This window comes from Sinocyclocheilus anshuiensis, unplaced genomic scaffold, assembly GCF_001515605.1.
Source record: "Sinocyclocheilus anshuiensis isolate Anshui unplaced genomic scaffold, SAMN03320099.WGS_v1.1 scaffold873, whole genome shotgun sequence".
Classification (NCBI taxonomy): domain Eukaryota; kingdom Metazoa; phylum Chordata; class Actinopteri; order Cypriniformes; family Cyprinidae; genus Sinocyclocheilus; species Sinocyclocheilus anshuiensis.
Genome location: NW_015557103.1, coordinates 212,981 through 235,570, shown reverse-complemented (window position 1 = coordinate 235,570; position 22,590 = coordinate 212,981). Strand labels below are relative to the sequence as shown.

Here is a 22,590-nt window from a genome sequence, read left to right as displayed (position 1 = left end):
GTATTAATAATTATGAATTAGTTAGCTATTATAAATGATTAGTTATTATAAAGACATGATTGAGCAGTGCAAAAGCTGGGATCTAAAATGCTTTACTGATATAAAAATCTTGAGAATATTTGTACGTGAAGCATATTTCAGCATGTGAAACTGGAAGGACTTACAAGTCCTCAATGAAACTCGCATGCATATGCTTCTTTGATTTTTCTAAACAACTCTCAGTGCGAAAACAAAAAACACAAAAACGTATTCTGATATTCGAACAATCTTTTTGTTTATATCGCTATTTAAACAGGGAGTGGGCATCCGATGTGTCGCACGTCCGCCACTCACATACTGTTGTTGGACAGAAACTTGAATGATTTTCCGATCGGCCTCGGGAGGCGTTACTCGCAGCACTATATCAGCAAGTGCAGTCAGAGCGCAGAGGGACAATCACGCCATCCTCTCGTACGGATAACCACAAGACTTTGCCATTTTCTCCAGGCATCGGAATCTCGTTACCAAAGGCTACATTTAAAAGCCCAGGAGCACCAAAACATACCACAAGGATTGTAAGTTTATTTTTACGTCTTGTTTGTGTGTGCACGTGCTTGTGCGTGAGAGATTTTGGTTTTTAAATGCAGCCTTTTCATACCGGACCATACCTAACGATATCCAAACACTTCAAACTAATTATATACGGTGTTATAAGATATTATTTTTAACTCTGACGTTAAAGCCTAACGTAACTTGCTCTATATCTACACTCTGAAAGTTAAGGTAGGCTACTTAAAAAAAAACACTATTTTAACAAATTAACCGAACCCGAATCTCTCAGTTGGAGGTGTGGATTAGCAGTGTCGCATCCCTCGGATTTGTCCCTTTAATACCCATGTCCAATTCTATTTCATATAACATTCAAATGAATGTTGTTGCGCGTTAGAGAATAAAATATTTTAAATCCATATTTTAAGAGAAGGACATGCACTCTTGTTTCATGTATAAAGGGGTCAAGTAGAGGAACTCTTGTTTCTTTCGAGACTCTTTCAGTCTTTTTCCTCGGTTCCCGTGAATTCATTCATGCAACTAGTGAGGTTGTTTACTGGTTGCGGTATAGAGAATATAGAGTTCGTTTTTTAGTTTTTAACTGCTTGTGAATTTCTGTAAAGGCGACTTGCCATTATTATTATTTTGCAGTAGTTTCTATTTATAAACAAAAATGTATTAATAAAAAATATATTTCTGATTTGTATTAGTTTTATAGGAACCTATAGTAAAATAGTAACTTTCCGTGGGATTAATTAATTTACATTTCCTTGTTATCTAGTATTCATCCACTTTTAGTTTACTTGCAAGGGATTTGTTTTACTTATTGTATTGTTGTTACTTTATTTTCCTCACAGTAACTCTTACAGTGAAGATTTCATGCTTTAACCATGACTGATAATTCCCTTCATGCTTGCAAAACACTTGGAGTGAAACAATACTGAGCTTCAAGGGAACTTAGAGACTTCAAGTGAGAGAGACAGGGAGAGAGGGGGAAGGAGGAGACTGGACGGAGAGTCTCTGTGTCCACACGGCTAACTCTTTGTGCGGGCAAGTGTGCTTGCTGCCTGGGGCCGTGAGATCAGGTGAGGGGCCCGCTGTGTTTGAACAGTGTAAACGCAACAGTTTTACAACAAGGCTGGGGGACATGATGGTGGTGCTTGGGGCCGTATGTAATGGACCATCACATTTTATGGCACCTGATTTTTTCAATTGCTCCTGGTAAGTCAGGTCAGAGGTTTACGCTGCCCTCTCTGTCTCCACAATGTAATGATGTCAGAGTGGAAAGCTGTAAAATAAGTCCAGATCTGTCTTTGTTTTGGGAGGGATCGAGGATCTTGCAGTACGCAAGGATCACAGGATGCATTAAGAGCAGCTGTGTCACTTCTCATATTTCCTTTAATGATATTAAGGTTAGGCGCTAACTGTGTTCCAGGGTCAAACCAGCGGGTTGATTTGGAATGAAAATAAACAACAAGCCTAAACAAATTCTATCACTTGATGGTTCTTTAGCAAAACACAAGAAGTTTGCAGTTGTATCTTTTAACGCCAAGCTAATTGGAAACTGATATTTTGTTTATATTAAACTTATTTCTTCATGTTTACTTAAAAAATGACAGATTAAGAAAGAGCATAACTGTGTTTATCATCTCTGCTTCACTGCACAAAGTTTTAGTTTTAAAAGCATACTTAAATGTTCCAATGTGTTTATTATTATGCAAGCCCTGGGGGTTGAAGATCAAAAATGTGTGTTTAGAGATGCGTGTTTGAGAATGTGTAAGTGAAAAACTTTGACATAGCGCCAGTGTGGCTGTTCTCTGTTCTCTTTAGCTTTTGTCAGTTCAAAGCCTGGCATCCAGTCCCCAAGCTGAGCATATCATTTTGAGAAAATAACCTTTCACCCCTCTGTGTCGCAGAGAGAGCAGCATCCGCCCATCCTCCTCCCCTCTATCTATGACTTGTCTCACTTCTAACGGGCATCAGTCTCTCTAATGCCTCCAGAGGCATCACAAGCTGTTCATTATCATTGTACTCCATCGCATGGCCCCTTGGTTATGCTGAATTTTTTCGTATAGCCAAACTACCTCCCATTTGCCATGGATATCTGCTTAGTTTTTTACTGGGTCACTGCATGACATCAGGTCTGCCAACAAGTTTTGCTCAGCAGCCATCTGAGTTTTGCTGCTGGGCATCTAGTCCTTATGTTCAGCAGAAAAGTACAACACAGCCTTTGAGCAATGAATCACAATTGCTTAAAAAAAAATTGGTTTAGTCTAATAGTATTACACAATACAGTGAAGTAACACTAAATCAAATTCTGAACAAAACCTCTGCACTGTTCATTATTGTTTGCAAAACCTTTGTCTGCTAAATGAGTCATGTGGTGCAACCAACATGCAGAAAGTGCACGTGCAGACATTCATGACTGTGTGTCAAAGTTAACAAACCTCCTAAATATCAGAACATTTGACCTTTTTAAGAAAAGGCAAGGAGGGTTCATGTTGTAAAATTGTAATTTTGTGTGACTCTTCAAAAACATACAATTTATTAATAAAAAATATGGGAAAGAATGTACCTTAGAAAAAATATATTTAAAGGGGTCATATGATGCGATTTCAAGTTTTCCTTTCTCTTTGGAGTGTTACAAGCTGATTGTGCATAGATAAGATCCCTGAAGTTGCAAAGACTAAAGTCTCAAAACCAAAGAGATATTCTTTATCAAAGTTAAGACTCTGCCACGCCCCCCTAAAACGGCTCGTTCTAACACGCCCCCACATATCTACCTCACTATGTGGAAATATTAGCATAATGCCGCCCAAATGTGCACGCAAAGAAAGAAGGCATGGTTTCAGTAACCGCAGTTAGTGTTGAAGCAGCCATGTCAGGGAGACGCTGTGTGTTTCTAGGTGAAAGCAAAAGCACTTTATTTGGCCTTCCGAAAGTAGATGCATTTAGGAATCTTTAAGATTACTTACAACAGAACAGCAATGCATTTTATGGACGACCGTTTCGACCTAGGAGAGGAGGTAATTCTGACTTTGCTATAACAATCTGGCGCTTCTGAATCAGCTACTGTTTTGTTATTAGTTTTGTTAGAGTTATCAGTGTTTATCATCACAGTGGAGTCAGCTGTCTTAACCGTGGCTTGTGTACTGCATACATACCAGCTTCATCACTGTATCTGTCACACGACTCTGTTCCCCTTTCGGGCTCTGTCTTTACATTTATTTTGAAAGATGAAGCTCGGGATTATGGTAAGGGGCGTTACATTTCCGACGAGTGCTTGTGGTGTTCGGCCAATCACAATGCACTGGGTCAGCTGGCCAATCAGAGCAGACTGCGCTTGTCGGAAGGAGGGACTTTGTAGAAAACAAAGCGTTTGAGAGAGGCGGGGCATAGAGGACCTACAATAATGTACAGTATTTGAAAAATAATGTGTTTTTTGAACATTAAAGCATGTCAACATATTCTGTTACACCAAATACACAAAATAATGATCTTTAAAAAAGCATCATATGACCCCTTTAAAATGATTTTGAAAATAATAATTAGGATGTGTATAATCACGTGTATTCAAGGTGAGAGAAATATGTTATCACTTTTTTATTTTGTTACACCACATGACATTTTAGAGTGATTACATTGAAAGTCTTCATGAATACAAAGAGTATGAATACAATGAACTTCAAAATTAGATTTTTTTAGAGGATTTTCCTTCTTTATTGTGGACACTCTTGTTTGTTTTTGACTCTTCCCTCTTTGATTTTGTGACAATGATAGCCTGAATTTATTCATATATTAAGTGCAACCCAATAACCCTGGGAAATAAACCCATGCACTGAACTATTCAGGAAAAATCCTCTTATCCAGCACAAGGTCCTGCCGTCTGACAAGGGACCCTGGTGTGTTCGAGATGTTTCAGATTATGTGTGTTTTATAAATAAACTTTCTTTGTTATACATTTTTCTGTCCCTCTGAGTTTAATAAGACCCTATTATTGTTTTTTTTTTCTGCGTACGTGTCATAACAGCACCTGTTTTTTGTTTCAGGTCACTGCCGTTTTGTCCCACAAGTGGCAATAACGAAGACGTGCCAAGATGAGTGTGAACGTGAATGACTTCAATGACATTTTGGATGCACTGGGTGATCTGAACTTCTCAACCCTTGACGATAATGTTTCCCATGTGGAAGTGTGTCACAGCACCTTCAGCCAGAGGGCTTTGCTTTATGCCCTCTCTATTCTCTACATCTTCCTCTTCATCATCGGCCTCGCCGCCAACGCTCTGGTGGTGTGGGTGAACGTGCGAGCTGAAAGGAAACGTTATGAGACTCACCTGTATATCCTCAACCTTGCCATCGCTGACCTCTGCGTAGTGGCCACTCTTCCGGTCTCCATTAGTTCTCTGCTTCAACTCGGCCACTGGCCCTTTGGAGATGCCATGTGCAAAATTACACATCTGATCTTCAGTGTCAACCTCTTCAGCAGTATATTTTTCCTTACATGTATGAGTGTGGACCGCTACCTGTCCGTGAAACTTTTTGGAGATGGTCCCAGTCAGAGGAAGAGAAGGATCAGGCAGCTAATCTGTGTTGGCGTTTGGTTGCTGGCATTCTTTGCCGCCTTCCCTGAAACATACTTCCTCCAGGCTGAGAAATCCAGCCATTCAGACAGCATCATATGTAAACCTATGTACCCGGTGGACAGCATTAAGGAGTGGACAGTTGGAATCCAAATGAGCTTCTTCATGCTCGGCTTTGCCATCCCCTTCCCTATCATTGCTGTGTTCTACGTCCTCCTGGCCGGTACCATCCAACCCTCGGCTGACCAGGAACGTCGTATCAGCCGTCGCCTCATCTTCACCTACATTATGGTCTTCCTAGTGTGTTGGCTTCCTTACCATGGAGCTCTATTGCTTGACACTCTAGCCTTTCTCAACGTGCTTCCTTTTATCTGCACACTGGAGAACGCTCTCTATGCAGCACTGCATCTCACCCAGTGGTTCTCCCTCCTTCACTGCTGCGTGAACCCCATCATCTACAACTTCATCAACAAGAACTACCGTTATGACCTCATGAAAGCCTTCATCTTCAAGTACTCTACCAAAACTGGCCTCGCTAGGCTTATTGATGCCTCACATGTGTCTGAGACAGAATACTCTGCTGTGGAGAACCAGGGACCATTGTGAACATTCTATGATGGTGTTGATCAACACCAACCTTGTAATCACAAAGATAAACAGGGAACAGTCTTGTAAATCTCTCTGGACGTCTTGCTCTTGAGGCATTGCCAAATTAGATGTTTGTAAAATAGTGGGACAACTTTCTATTACATACTTCTTACATACAGTTTGCTTACCTTTATAAACAGATGAATGTTTATGCCTTTTGTACAATTTTATGACAGTTATAGATGTATTGAGAAAGCACTTGTATTGATTTGATTTGTAAGCGCATGTAAGCCTAATAACTCTAGCTTGGCTTTTGTGTCAGTGAAATTGGAGGAAAAGGTCCCTTCCTGTCCTGGAGCCACAGAGAGACTCATATAACCGTTTCTCCACTTATCTGTGACTTTCCTACATCTGGCGGAAAGACGCCAACATGTCTACACTAAAGGTCACGTTTTCATACACATTCATACACATATGTCTAGTCAAACAGAGGGGAATACTGAAAACCCAAACAACTGAGTGGAGAGATACAAGTCCAAATCAAGATTGGATATAGATATTGTTAATTGATGTTATGCTGTATGCTTGTCGAAAATGATACACTTTTTTGATAAGTTGTACATTTCAAGAACAATGCTAGCAACATTTGTAAATGTTTTATAAATAAAATTATATTTATATACTCAGTGTGTATGATCAGTGTTTTGAAGTATTTTCTGATATTTACAAATGTGGCGTTAAAATAAAAGATGTATCAAACTTCTCAGATTTGTCTTAAGGATGTTTTTTTTTGTCTATTACAAATGAACCCATATACAAACACTTTTTTAACCATTAGCTTTTTTTAAGCATTCGCTTAGTCATTATAATATTATTAGTGTATTTTTTTGTGTATCTTTTACAATACGTATAGAAGACACACTGCACACTACTTCTGATGTGCAAGATCATTAACACTTTACAATAGGGTTTAATTCGTTTACATTATTAAAAACATTAGATATCATAAACTAGCGCTAAAAATGTAAAGTATTTGTTAACTAGGTGTATGGTTACATGGCAACGTTGTACTAAAAAATTGAAAAGTTCTTCCTTTGCGTTTTTCTCATACAGATGACAATGTTGTCAAAATGACCCCGTTCAAACAGATCCACGAAAATGACATAAAACACTGTTTAATGCATGTCAGGCCAGTAGTTGGCCATGTAATTTTGTAAATAAACATTATGTGAACATGTAATACGTTTCACATATTTGCGTTTTTGTATGGTATTGTTTTCAAAATCGCGCACTTTGAAACCTGTTTTCAAAAGTTTGTGTTTTCAGGACCTCAAAATACCTTTGTTGTGTAAATGAATGGCCACAATGTGTAAAAAGTGTTCAGTTTTTAGTCAAAAACAGCGTTTTGTAAATGCCAGTTAATGTTAACTTGATGTTTGTTTATAATACATTAACAAATGTTATACAAATTTAAATGTTAAAAATCTATGAGTAAATGTAGAAATCATTAATTATGATAATGGATTAATTAATACATCATGCATTAACTAATGTTAATAAATTGAACCTTACCAGAAAGTCTTATCGAAAGATCATATTTTGTGCACTTGCATTCGTTTCTAAAATAAACCCTACGCATTTATTATTTTATATTTAGCTTAAGACTACATTCAGACCTACATATGATCAAAATAAAGATGTTTAGAATTTACAACTAATTTTTTAGTGGAAAACTGCCCATATGGCTTATATTGCCATGATGAACAGACATTACTTACCGAGCCTGTGGGAATGGTTCATATGGGTACGGTTTGTATGCGTTTGTGTGTACTCAAATCTCCAGGGAGGTCAGGCTCTTTATGTATCTTCAGTGAGTTCGGCTCAGAGAGAAGGGACGTTTGTTTAATCCAAACCAACTGTTCCAGGAGCCTAATTTTCTGTGCGTCTCCTCTGTAGTTCTCTAGAAGTTCCAGGTGTTTGTTTAAAAATATACCCTGCTGTTGTTCCCTGTGATTGGGTTTCTAGACAGTACAAATTAGAGAAGGCATCATTACCGTTCTCTTGGAAAGTCCTCAGAAAATAACAAGGCTTATTCTCTCCCATAAAACAAATGATATGAAACACAGGTTTATGTTTTTCACAAACGTTTTAATGTTTTGGAAGGTGAGTATATGACTTGGGAATCCCCTGAATCAAAGGAAATATAGAGGCATAACCTGGTCTGTTTACTATATGCGTTCAAAGCTGTGATTTAAGCAGTATTACTTACTGTATTTAATTAAAAGACAGAAGGTTCTCGTTGCTAAACAAACTTTTCTAGTCATGACACATCTTTCAGAACCCACTGTACCACGTACCTCATTTGGATGATTTCATGAACTGTCAGCACAAAAATTACCTCTAAATAGAATTCCAGTGAACTTTCTTTCACATCCTTCTGAAAGACAGCCATATTTAGACCAAACTGTGATTTCAATATCTGTAAAGATGGATCATGTAAGTGGAAATAGTAGGTTGACTGAAAGTGCTAGTGTGCAACACTCTACAATAATATGAACAACCTTTCATGGCATCTTCATCTAGGCTGGATATTTGCTATGAGGAAAATATGTTTTTTTTTTCTTCTGCTGTTGTGGCTATTCTACACAAAATAAAAGTTATTTATTGGCATCTACAGTATAGTTTCATTAGGAACCTTTAACATTGCACAAAAGTTTCTTTTAAAGTGTAACAAGAACATAAAATGGATTTTCTGCAACAGCCCCATAATCCATTCTAGAGAAACAGAATAAATGAGAATTTACGCTCTTTGTATTACAACATTAATATTGTAATTATTCGATGTTATTCTTAAATCATTCTGATGTTATTCTTATAATATTACAACTTTATTCTTGAAATCATTATGTACGATTATTATATTAACATGACTGCAGACTATTCAGACAATGATTTGTCATTTGCTATAAAGTTAAGATAAGAATCCTGTTCCAGGATAAGAATCCATATGTTGTTATTATTTTGCAGTCAAACTCAGCTAAACTGTCAGCTTCAGTTTCCGTTGAGTATTACAGGAGAACACCTCTCCAAAGGTCAGACTAATTTAGAATGTGTATGTTTTTGTGTCAATACTGTGATTTATCATCTGAGATATTCCCTGAGCCCCTCTTAATCAGAGAAAGGTGGCAATGCTAACACTATGCCAGAGAGAATGGCACAAGTGAGACAGAGAGTAATGCAAAGAGCCCTGAGAATGAAACAATAGAGTCGCTTTCGGTGGATCAGTTTACAAGTAGAAAGAAAGTGAAGACTGAAAGGTCATTAGCACTCTAAGGTCATTAATAAACCCTGCTGGGAACCACCCTGTGGTAGAAGCTAATGGGCCATTCAACCACCTCACTGTGTTTAGCCTGTAACGCTGCACTAACTCTCCCTTGAATTCCATTGTTTGGTAATGAGACCACAAGTTCAATTTCACATGATTTGTGTGCGGGCAGAGATCACGCTGATTGGGCCGAGATACGGAACCAATCCCAATCTGGAAGGATGCGGGCAAAAGCAGATAAGGAGGTCCACATGATTATTTTCTTATAACAGTCCATGTTGAAAAGAGAAGGGTTGTTTTGGCAGAAGAACAGCGATTTATTACAGTGAATTATTTTTCTCTAGGCATCAGATACACTTATAGCAACACACAAAAAAGGAGATGACACACAATTTCCTTTCCTTGGTTATTTGTACAAAATTTGCATGCAACCACAGTATCAGTTACTATGAAGTTTCACTGTGTTTAGACATATTAAATTAGGAACAAGGAAGAGTGAACTTGGGAGAACAAAAAAATAGAATAAAGAGAAATGGAATGAGACAGATGAAAAAAAGAGCGAGGCACTATCCCCCCTTAGGGTTTTTAGGCAGTGGATGTGGAAACAAATGAGTCATTTCTCTTCCACAACAGTTTTAACCTTTGATACAATAATAACCTTCTGCTACATTGATGGATTTCACCAGTAGAAAAATGTTGACATCTTGAAAATGAAAATTAGAGTAAGAAATGTAGAAAACTCCTGACTTGTGGATGTTGACATTAGAATTCCTTCACACTTAGAATGATTATGTGCACCAACAGGCTTGGCCATCATTCTGACATACTGTCTCATGTGCTTGGATGATCTCACGTTTGAAAACAGAATAAAAATTGGACCAAGAAGCTGAATAGCAGCTTAAAACATGCTAAGACATTAATTTATGGTGCAAATTCTGTACTTAACCATTTCCTGTGAATTACTCAGCATTCACAATGGCAGTAAATATAAGAAGCAGGATTTGAGCTGTGGGAATGTTCCTCTGAGTATGTGCCTAGATGTATAAAAGGAGAGCGGGGGCTGCTCATGTCACTGACATGTGTGGGTGGAGTCTGAGTTTGATTGTGTAACGGGGCTGACAAGACGTGAGACGTACGCATCCATATGCAAGCTTTATTCAGCAGAGAGGTCAGAAACACAGGCAGGGTCGAACAAATGGCAAACAGGTATATGGCGGGCAAGACACAAGAATAATCCTAGGGCTAGTGAAGGTCAAGAAATGGCGAACAGAATCAAAAGGACGAGACTAAGGGGATAACTCCAGGAAACCAGGCAAGGATCAGAAACAATGAACATGGAAAGGGTGACCTCTGATGGCTAGCAGACGAAAGTTCATGGACCGGATACGTAACAGAGTGAAGGGCTGGGGCACTGCTGTTGTGTGGAGAAAAGGAGTTCACAGGAGACCCGTAGCCTGAAGCTTGGGCCTTTGGCAGAGGCAGAGGCAGAGAGAGAGAGAGAGAGAAAACACTGGCCTCCAAGACATGGTGCATTTGTGTTCAGTTTTTTCTGTCTCCCTGCATGGTTTAAATGTAGCCACGGATTTCATTCATATTGAAATGATCTTATAATGTGTGATACAATGGACAATAAATCCACTGTCAAACACCCAGACAGCCAGGATAGGATTTATGGACATCTATATATATTACCGGTCAAAAGTTGGGAATTATTGAGATTTTTAAAAATGTTTTTGAAATATGCAAATTCGGTGCTCAATTATTATCATTTATCACTGGTGCTTAATTATTAATAATGCTTCTTATTATTATCAATGATGACAACCATTTTTGCTGCTTAATGTCTTTGTGGAAACCATGACATTTTCTCAAGATTTCTTGATTAATAAAAAGCTCAACAGGACCGCATTTATTTGAAACAGAAATAATAGCCTTTTCTGTCACTTTTGATTAATTTTATTGTGTCATTGCAAGTATTATTTTCTTTTGAATTTCTTTTGAATTGTAGTGTGTGACAGTTTTCACAAAAAATTATGATTCTGAAGGATCATGTAACACTGAAGTCTGGCATAATGGCTGCTAAGAATTCAGCTTCGCCAAGGTTAAATCACATTTTAAAATATATTCATGTAATATATTGTAATAATATTTCACAGTTTTGCTGTATTTTTGATCAAATAAATGGAACCTTGGTGAGCATTGAAAGAGAATTCTTTCAATAACTCGCAGTGATGACAATCAGCTCCTCGAAAGCTGACCGTGCATGTTCCGCTCCCAAACAAACGACACACAATTCGTGTGTATCCCCTGCCACCAGATATCGTGGGCAGGGAGGAACACAGCATTTGTAATGCCGTTCGCTCGCCATAGACTTTTTCATGATTGTTTTTTATATATGCTTGTGCGGACAGACAACAGTAAATAGACAGACACATACACAGAGCGCTACTGAAGAGCAGAAGCTGGTTTGCGCTCTGCCGGATGCGCTTTTATACTTTCTGGTGCTTACGTCACCCCGCCCGTGACGTCTCGCTACTCCATTGGGCTGATTTGACACGTGCTTCAGAACGCGGTCACGCAGAGGCGTTCCCAAAGCGATCTCGACGCAGCTCGAGTTCCTGAAGGGGAACCTTAATTGTTACCGTTTTTTGACCCCAAAAAATAGTTGGACAATCAAAAATGTATTCATGTCTTTGCATTATATAAAGTGACATTTTTTAATATAAAAATAATAAAATAAATATATTATTATAAAAAAATGAGAACAAGCACAAGTAACCTTTCACAAAATTACACTTTTTATTTTTTGGGGTTTCAAAATATGAAAAAATGAAGACAAAAAGTCTTGGAATTTCCCATTGTTAAATGTGGAACATTTGTCAATGTGATGAACGACACAGGTGGTTATTTAGCTTGGGCACCTGTGTGAACTTAAGAGGAACAGATTTTCATGAAAAATGACTTTGAGGCCAGCCGGTTAAAAACTATTGAAAAAAGTGGCTCAGAACAGTTAGGTTATTTGTATGCAGATGCCACTTGGTTTGATATTTTGTATGTACGGCAATTAAATTCAGACTTAAATTACCAAAAATGTCCACAGAGAGCCACTGTGTACTGTATATGTAACATAACAACAGTTCAGTATCAGTAAGATTAGTAATACTTTGCAATAAGTTTCTATAAATTAACAACAGTTAATAAAATAGTTAAAGCAATATAATGATGAACAATACTTGTACAGCATTTATATCTTAATGTTATTATCTGCATATACTAATGCATTTTTTTTTAAAGATTTTATAAATGAACAGGAGCTAATGTATTATCAATGAACATTAATAAGCAATAGTATCTTGATAATTTAGCAATACCTAGATTGCTGTTCATTGTTAATTCATACTTAATGTACACATATGTAATGGGCTACCTTTTTCTTTCTTTTTCTGATGAGTATTATATTTGGCCTTCTCAAGTACCCCACACATTTTTTTCTTTCTTTTTGCATTCTTCTTAAAACAATCATACATTATGTCAGTCAGAGAGAGGATTCAGTGGTAAATGCTGAAAAGCTCACGTATTAACTTGGAATCACCACTGCCTAAACTTTACACACATCCTCGTCCATAAATAACACTCTGGCCAACTGTCAAACCCTCAGACTTCTGCTTTCACAAGCATAATTTAAGGAGACAGGTTTAAAGATCATATGATACTACTTAGACTATTGTGTCCTTCCTGGTCTTTTACTCACTGAACACTCAGTGTTCTAAAGGACAAACTGTCTAAAGGACAAAAGACAGAAAGAAATAGAGGTGAAAGTTCCATACTTAATGATGCATGTAACACATTTAGTATCTTATATATCCCATTACAAAGCTCTCTCTTGCTCACTGTCACACAGCATTAAGGAAATGTTACACCACCAAATCTCCTATAAGGCCAGTTAAACTGGCTTATTCAGGTTCAACGGTTCTTCACTGACATGCCACTTTTCTTCAAATCTTTTTTAACCCTCATTGTAAGAGGGGGGATGGTGGCTTTTGTGTGGATTCCACTTCGTTATCAGGGACTATTTATCTCCCATCAGCTCTAGCTGCAGCTCAGGCTGGCTTATCAGCATTTGGCTATGGTGAGACTCATGTTTGGAGCAGTGGGCAATTGTGAGGCCATTGTGGCAGTCCAGCCTATGCCAAGTGTGCAGGATTGTATGCAAAGCCATTAAGAACTACTCTCTAATGCTTCACTAACTCGCTGGCACATTTAGAGGCAGCGTGATAAAGAGAAAAAGAGAGAAACAGTGTGAAAAGTGTGGGCACATTCAATTCAAAACAGCGTGGGATGTGAATGAAGAACAGGGTTTTGACCTTGACCTGTGTTGTTGCAGTGACCGCTTAGCAAAACTTGAGAAAATTCCACAGAGCCACTGATTCAAATTGCTAGTGCAAATCAGTATGCCTGTATATGACAATTAACATTCAAACAGTTCTAAAAGGTTTAAATAAATGATTTGTTTATGTGATACATTTACAAGACAATAAAATTAACATTCCATTCCATTCCCACAGCTAATACTGTGGCTAGAAGGATGATAACCTTAACCTGCTAGCTTGCCACAACACTATGCTGACAATTTACTCTGGCCAACTGTGACCGAAGCTGACTAATTTAAAAAAGTAACCATTACATTCCAAAATAAGTAAAGTCCCAATAATTTTAGGCCTCACAAGGAATAACAGTTAATTTTAAAATGGTTACTATTCTGAAATGAGACATCCTCAATGATGTATGTGGCCGATAAATGTGATAAATGTGTATGCAGCATAGCCTTCGTAATGAGACACAGCTACTGTTAAACCTGGTAAATGAGTGACCTTGCACTAGAGACAGAACTTGCAGACTGATACTCTGAGGAGACTACACCTCAGATCAGGTGTGAGAAATCTGTTGCCCCAAGCACTCTGTGGACATTCAACACCAAATCCCAGCACCTGGACACCCCATTCTCTGTCTTTCCTCCACACTCGATCTTGGTTTCCCATTTTCTGCCTGTTCTTTTCATATTTAGGATCAGCCTACAGCTATGAAAAGCTGCAAAATCCCATCTATGACATCCTGAAGCCCTCTTTCACTTTAGCAGGCAATCATTGACCTTTGAGATCCCATTATGCGACAAAAAACCCTTCTAATTTTAAAGGGGATAGTCCACCCAAAAATGAAAATTCTGTCATCATTCACTCCCTGTCATGTCATTCCAATCCTGTATGACTTTCTTTCTTCTGTGGAACACAAAAGAAGACATTTTGAAGAATGTGGGTAACCAAATGGTTTCAGGTCCCATTGACTTCTATAGAATGGCCAAAAAATACTATGAAAAACTGTTTGGTTACCAACATTCTTCAAAATATCTTCTTTTATGTTCCACAGAAGACAGATATGCATACAGGTTTGGAATGACATGAGGGTGAAAATGAAAATGTACATTTTTGGGTGGACTGTCCTTTTAACTTAGCATCTGCATTGCATGGGGTTGGTCTGAATTTCATGATTTGTTAGATCAAGTTTTATCAAGATTTGTTGTGATAAACATTAAAACTTGCATGTGTTCTACTAGGCATGATAAACTGTGAATTTAGTGAGAGAGTCATGCAGAAACACACTGGGTTCTAAAAGGAAACAGTTAATCACACCAATGGCATAAGATAAGTGAAAAGTGTAAAATAAAATGCATTCCCACAAGAATTTGTTTGAATAACAGTTGGTTAAACTGCATTCTGGGGTAATTCAAACAGCTCTTGTCGGTTGGCAAGAACTTGAAAGGCTAATATTGCTTAAATACATGTAAGTCATCTAAGCTCATTCAAAGCAAATGAAAAAGTACCAGAGGTAGAAATATGTTATTAAAAGAACTAAAAGCCAGAGCAAAAACACATGCCATGTGATATATGTTTTGCTTTACAGCTGTTTTTATGGTATTGGCTGACACATTCAGAATAATGACATTGCACATGATTGATGTGTGCCTTAAAACTCTATCAGGAAAACTTATCCCTCACTTTCCACAAAAAAAAAAATCTCTGAGCTCAAATGCATGGTTTCTTTCAAAAGACGAGAGTGGCTGTACAGACCTGAATGTTGAGAGAGGGGTTGACTAACCTGGGAGGTCTGTGGTCAGGCCCAGGCTGGGTTTACTAAGGCAGGTGTTAGATTAGTGGGCCAGGGAGCCCACACATTCCTTCATGAGAGACGCTGAGGGTCAACTTTAAGACATGCTCCACAGCACACAAACTGCCCCATCCTCCATTCTACACAGTGAGACCTAGACTAAACGTCTCCGAGGTGGTGAGGTAAGAGCACATACACGTGCACTCATGCGCACACACACACACACGCACACACACGCGCACACACACACACACGCACACACACGCGCACACACACACACACGCACACACACGCGCACACACACACACACGCACACACACGCGCACACACACACACACGCACACACACGCGCACACACACACACACGCACACACACGCGCACACACACACACACGCACACACACGCGCACACACACACACACGCACACACACGCGCACACACACACACACGCACACACACGCGCACACACACACACACGCACACACACGCGCACACACACACACACGCACACACACGCGCACACACACACACACGCACACACACGCGCACACACACACACACGCACACACACGCGCACACACACACACACGCACACACACGCGCACACACACACACACGCACACACACGCGCACACACACACACACGCACACACACGCGCACACACACACACACGCACACACACGCGCACACACACACACACGCACACACACGCGCACACACACACACACACACTTGGAGAGACAGAGAAGGGCAGAAAAAGAAACAGCATTTTTTTTCGCAGAAATGGAGAAGAAACAGTATTTCTTTTTGCTGTCTGTTTCAGTTGATCAGAGAAGTGCAAATAAATATGTCAAAGCACATTCCATGAGTTTTCACTGGTAAGTCACTGCCTTTTTCCCAGTCTTTGTGCTGTCACAAAAAAAAATCTGCAAATAATCAGGTGATATGATCAATGACGTTTGTAGTAATGTGAATCATCATCTACATGCATTTATCGTTTTGTGTTCCTATTGCCTCCTTAGCAGCTGCTTATGCTGTGTTTGACAGGAGTAGATGAAGAAGCTCCTCCTGAACTTTCATTAGAACTTCATTAATGATACAAGCAAAGGTTTTTTTAACTGCAGAAGCATTAAGATATTTCCAGCTCAGTTTGTTGTGCACTATTAGTGTTATAAATGGTTGCATGTGGAGTAAGGAGTTGGCTGAAGGCATCACCATGCCGGTGATTTTCTTTTAAACTCGGTTTCATCAGGCGGCTTGACTGTGCGGTGGCAGGAACCCATCTATCAGGGTAAATAGAAGTGCAGTGGGAGGGGAAATTAGGCTCTCTCTTGCTCTGTCTGTGATGGATAAGGAAGAGTTTTAAAGGAATCCACAATCCCAACTTTACCTTCATCACTATTATTACCAAACGAGTTTGTTAAAGAGTTTTGCACTTAGACATCTGTTTCATACATGAGGCCTTTTTATAGTTGCAAAGTTCAGTCTGAGTTCAAACAAAATAAGTCTCTTATACTTATCAAGGCTGCATTTATTTGATGAAAAATACAGTAAAAACAGTAATATTGTAAAATATTATTACAATTAAAAATAAATATTCACATTTTAATATATTTTATATATATATATATATATATATATATGAGCAATATCACATGAGTAGCCGTGCGATATGACTATATATCAGCACGGCTGTGATTTGGCCACAGACCAAAGACTGGCCGTTAGATTTACCCAAAATAGATTATATCTCATGTTTAACCACTATAGAGATATCAAAGCCAGTGGCATGTTCTAGAAGATCTGGCTGAGGTAAGGCTGCTCGTAGCTGGTTCATGAGCACTGAACGGCCACTGACGCTCTGGAGCTCACATCTCCAAAAACTTTGAAGCAAATTTTCAAATAGATGTTATCGTTATTAACAAACCACATATTTAAAGTCTAAACAACATCTCCATGGTTTCCTGAGGGAACGAGACGCTGCTTCGAAACGCTTCGGAACGCCTTCAGTGTGACCACGCTCTGAATCACGTGTGTAATCAGTCCAATGGAAGGGCGAAACGTCACAGGCGGGTGACATAGAGCCCAGGAAGCTATAAAAGCATGTGCGGTGAAACCAGCATCAGCTTCAAGGAATGAAGCAAGCGCTCGCAGGGATGCCGGAAGTATGGCACCGTGACGAAGAGTCTCGTTCCCTTCTGGGAACCATGGTTACGTGCGTAACCTGGAGACGTTCCCTTTCAGGAACTCGAGCTGCGTCGAAATGCTTTGGGAACGAGTATGCCCACGCGGCCAGACTTACAAATCCCTGCCTAGTGTGGAAGAGCACAGCTAAGGCGAGAGAAAGGAGCCAGGAGTGGCGCAGAATGCAGGTAGGCACCTGACAAAGTAGGCGGGGACATCCCGCAGCGTCCCGAAGGCCAACTTCAGAAGGAGTGAGCCTTGACCCCCAAAGGAAAGGGGAGATCAGAGGACTCGAGGCTATGGAATAGCATCCTGATCAGAGTATGTGAGTGGAGTGGAGCGGCAACAATTTCCCCTCCGAGCATTTAATAATCACTCCGCTCCAGCTCCGTTCCGGGTTCACCATTTCCCACTCTCGCTCCACTCCACGCTCACTGATATCAGAAACACCACTCCGCCTTTGCTCCACGGCTAAAGTATTTCAGTATGTTTGAAATATCACAGTTCTGTTCATAATATATATTAAAAGAAAAAAATAAATAAAATGACAGGAGCGTTTCAAAGTGGATTATTGGAACACTAGTGTGCAAACTTTTTTCCTACCACATGACAAGCTAATAACATGGTTGTCAGCATTAAAAGGTAGGCTATTGATGCTTTTTGCAGTGCAAATTTTGTGTGTGATGAAAATAACAACGTTTTCGTCAGTTATTTTACCTATGGATCGCTGCATTTCTTACAGATTTCTGCTCATTCGAAATCGGATGCAGATGAGGTAGCACTGTATAAGATACATTTCTTTGAATCAGGGGTGTAAATTTCATCTAACAGTAGGGGGGGACAATAAACATAAAATTTCTCAAAAGCAATTTTTGAAGGGGACACAAATAATACAGCTAAAATTGTACTTGTAAGGAAAAGTTTACACAGAAGAAAGCCTTACTACTATTACTGTAACAGGGAGACCGTGCCAAATTAGACAACTTCAAGTTGTTGTGGTTGCGCCGCGACAGCGCTCGTGTCCGTTGTAGACACTATCCGTCAAGCAGGTAATGTTATTATTGCTAACATAGCGGACTCATCGAAAAATACATTGGCATCATCAGTTTTGAATAGAAAATAATCACTTCATCCGATGTTTAAGTGAATAAAATAGCCTTGACAGCCTTACTTACTGGAGTTTCATAACTATTGACTTTGTTCTCTCTCACCAGACTTGTGTGTGTGTGTGTGTGTGTAGGTGATGCAGGGTTGCCAGGTTTTCGCAACAAAACCTGCCCAGTTGCTACTCAAAACTATCCCAATCGCGTTTCGAGGGGGTTCCCTCGAAAATCGCGTTCTGGGGGGTAAAATACACGTTTTTCGGCGGGGTTCCTCCGGTAAAATCATTTCAAAGTAATTTCAACCCGCGGACATGAAAAACAACCAGCATCAACAGTGTTAAAGTAGTCCACTTGGCAACACTGATTGATGTAAAAGAGTAAAGCAGGCATTTGGATCAAAGGGAGGGGGAGACTCAAAATGTTTCTAAACTTAAAACGCATTTTTGCCCCATTTGTGTTTGTGTTGTTCTACTACTTACAAAGTTATTTAAAGTATAAAACATTATTTACAATACACAGCATGGTTTTTAATAATATTTTTAGTGGGGACAACCCTCAGATAGTGGGGGTCCTGTCCCCCCCGACCCCCCCGGGATTTCCGCCTATGCTTTGAATGCATTATTGAGAGAGCGATTGCGTGTGAATAAGTGTTGTACCTGTTTAAATCATGATTTCACCTGAAAATATTCAGTATCTAGAGGGAACAAACAAATTCCTTAATAACTACCCTATAACTTCCCGCTATGTCCATTGCCGTCAACATAGCCTTCACATTCTTTCTGATTTGAGTGATCCTTCTCTATCAAGCTAGCTAAATATGTTTAACGTGAATTGTTGCTAAATGTGAAGTTATATTACGGGCCGTTAGCATGAATTGTACTCGTGATGGAGCGGTGGTGGAGCGCTCTTGGAGCAAATTAAACTTTTCCGACTTTTAAAAAATTTGCTCCATTCAAAATCACACCGCTCCACTCCGCGCTCCGCTCACATTCTCTGATCCTGATCCACCGCTTAGCATAAGCTTCTCTGGCCAGAGGCCCCAGCACACCATGGAGGAAACGTGTAACTAGGGGGTGTCTGCCCACTGACTGGCCACCAATAGGGGCGTGGTAGGCCGCAACGGGCCCCACGTAGACTTTCAAGGTGGGATAGGTCAACCGGAATCGGGCATGCAGGAACTCCAGCACTGTACCAACTGGGCAGTAAACTGGGTCGAGCTGGCGGTCTCCACACCAAGAAGTGAAAAACTTTCACTTCAGGGCATACAGTTTCCTCGTAGAGGGAGCTCTGGATTGGAGAATGGTCTCAACAACCTCGCTTGAGAGACCGGAAGCTGCGAGTTATGCCCCCTCAGGAGCCACACCCATGCTTCCACAGCTCTGGGCGGGGGTGAAGATAGTACTCTCCGCCTGTGAGAGGCGGTCCCTCCTGACGGGAATCTCCCGTGGAGAGCCGTCGAGAAGGGAAATACTCGGCCCGGCCAGAACGGGGCTACTAGCAGCAAAAGGACCCCGTCCCGGTGCACTCCCCGGGATCAGAGCGATCGGGGGAAAGGCGAACAGACGAAGCCTCGGCCAAGTCTGTACCATGACATCCAGCCCCAATGGAGCAGGATGAGTCAGAGAGAACCAGAGGGGACAGTGCGATGTCTCTCGAGTCGGAAACAGGTCCACCTGAGCCTGGCCAAAAACTCTCCATAACTGCTTCACCACCTCGGTGTGAAGCCTCCATTCCCCAGGCCTCGGCCCCTGCCTCGACAGGATGTCGGCTCCCATATTGAGATGCCCAGGAATGTGAACTACTCTCAGCGAGAGGAGTTTCCCCTGGGACCACACAAGGATCTTGTGCACCAGCCTGTACAGGGGGCGCGAACGCAGACCTCCCTGGTGGTTCATATAAGATACCACCGCTGTGTTGCTGGTGCGCACCAACACATGGCGATCCCTTAGGTCCGGGAGGAAGTGTGTCAATGCTATAAACATGGCCAGCATCTCCAGGCAGTGTGCCACGTGAGATGGCGACCACTCCACAGACCGCGGCCGAGCGGCCACTCATGACCGCTCCTCAACCGGTGAGAGACGCGATCATCGCTAGCGTTACGCAGCGACAAGGAGCTCCCAGCACCAGCCCTGAGACAAGAACCAAAGTTTACTCCACATGGCTAAGGCACGTAGGCATCGCTGCGTGACCTTGAGCATGCAGAGCGGGTTTCCCCTCGGGGAGAACTCCTTGGTCTTGAGCCACCACTGTAGGGGTCTCATGTACGGCAGGCCAAAAGGTATCACGTTGGACGCAGCTGCCATCAGACTCAGCAGTTTCTGGAACTGCTGACAGTGAGTGACCGGCCTTCTCTCACTCTCACTCTCGCGACTGCAGTGAGGATCGACTCGAACCGAGCAGGATACAGACGTGCCTACATCGTGGTCGAATCCCACACCAAGTCCAGATAAGTGGTTCTCTGTACTGGAGAAAGCACACTTTTATCGTCGATGTGGTTGAGTATGTGGATGCCCTGGAGTCACAGAGGAGCCAGAGCAGCATCCACACACTTCGTGAAAGTGCGGAGTGAGAGTGCAAGGCCGAACGGAAGAATCCGGTAAGCTTTTGTCCCCAAAAGCAAACCTCAGGAACTTCCATCCTTCTTTGGAACGATGAAGTACCTGCTGTAGAACCCAGACTCTCTGATGAGAGGAGGGACCACCTCGATGGCCTCCTTCCTCAAGAGAGTGTTAACTTCTTGTTCCATTACCAGAGCCTGCTCGGAGAATGACCCCGTTGAAACGAGGTGGAGGAGAACCAAACTGATTCGGTAGCCTCTTTCTACAGTGTACAGGACCCATTGAGACACATTTGGCAGAAGTTTCCACGCTGCCAAAAAAAGTCTACTAAGGGAATCAGTCTCTCGAGACTGACCTCTGGTGTAATCAGAGCGGCTAGGTCGGTGCCCTAAAGCGGCGAACCGGCAGGGGACGGCCTAACTAGCTACTCTAGAGACCTCCGAAGAGGTAGCAAGCCTCCTAGTACCGCTACGTTTCCGGGCGTTGACTGAGAGAAGCGCTCGCCGGAGACCGCTGCGCCCTGAAGCACCGTAGGTGGCAGGGTTGGCAGAACGATCTCCTGAGGGCACTGAGGAGAGACGGGCACCGTCTAATGAGGTGTACTCTGCTCTTCCCCAGAAGGGCCTGCCCTCCGAAGTCCTGAGCCATGGCATCAGGACTCTCTTAGCTGAAGTCTCATATTGAAAACGACGGTCCTCAGACCCGCGTCATCTCCTAGGAAGACTAGACTGATAGAACCAGAGCCTGCTCGGGGCAGGACCCAATGAGACACGCTTGGCAGGGGCTCCCACACCACCAGGTGAACTACTAAGGGAACCAGTCTCTCGAGACTGGCCTCTGGTGCACTAAGAGCGGCTAGGTCGGTGCCCTGAAGTGGCGGACCGGCAGGGAACAGCCGAACTAGCTGCTCTAGAAACCTCCGAAGAAGTAGCGAGTATCTTAGTACAGCTATGTTTCCAGGCGGTGACTGAGAGAAGCGCTCGCCAGAGACCGGTGCGCCCTGAAGCACCGTAGGTGGCAGGGTTGGCAGATCGATCTCCTGAGAGCACTGAGGAGAGACGGCCACCGTATAATGAGGTGTACACCGCTCTTCCCCAGAGGGGGCCGGCCCTCAGAAGTCCTGGTCCCTAGGTGTCAGGACATATTAGCCGAAGACTATCCAGCGAGAATTTTTATCCCAAAAGCTCCTGTATATCTAACTTCTCATAGTCAGATGAAATACTTCATTTTAATTCCTCAGAATAAAACCTCACTCTCACTCAGAGGGGAAAAAACCGCAGCGCGGGCTTCCGAATCCCGAGAGAGAGCGCTAGATCTAGGGAATGCAGGTGGAGATCATGTGTGATCCCCGCGATCTCAATCACACTCCTTGGAGCACGCCCGGCGAGAGCGGAGCGTGAGTGGGGCGCGTGCTTCCGATCCCAGAGAGCGGGCGCTGGATCTGGTGGGTGAGGAAGAAGATAGGGACTTCTCCACCGGAACCAAATGCGAATCCCACGAGCACAGCCGCTGCTCCGCCTCAACGAAATCGGGGCCGGCACCGCGAGAAACGCAGGTGAA

General features: G+C 41.7%; 1 protein-coding gene across 2 annotated transcripts; it reads left to right on the top strand.

The window, feature by feature from the left end:
• The first annotated feature begins 434 nt into the window (after positions 1-434).
• LOC107677631 (atypical chemokine receptor 3-like) lies at positions 435-6,427 on the top strand. 2 transcript variants are annotated; one of them, XM_016472613.1, is made up of 2 exons: positions 435-554; positions 4,578-6,427. In XM_016472613.1, the coding sequence occupies exon 2, from the start codon at positions 4,626-4,628 to the stop codon at positions 5,712-5,714; it is 1,089 nt and encodes a 362-aa protein (XP_016328099.1). In that variant the 5' UTR covers positions 435-554; positions 4,578-4,625; the 3' UTR covers positions 5,715-6,427. The 2 variants fall into 2 exon arrangements, with proteins under 2 accessions (XP_016328099.1, XP_016328100.1); XM_016472614.1 differs by having other exon boundaries at positions 4,572-6,427.
• The last annotated feature ends 16,163 nt before the right edge of the window (positions 6,428-22,590 follow it).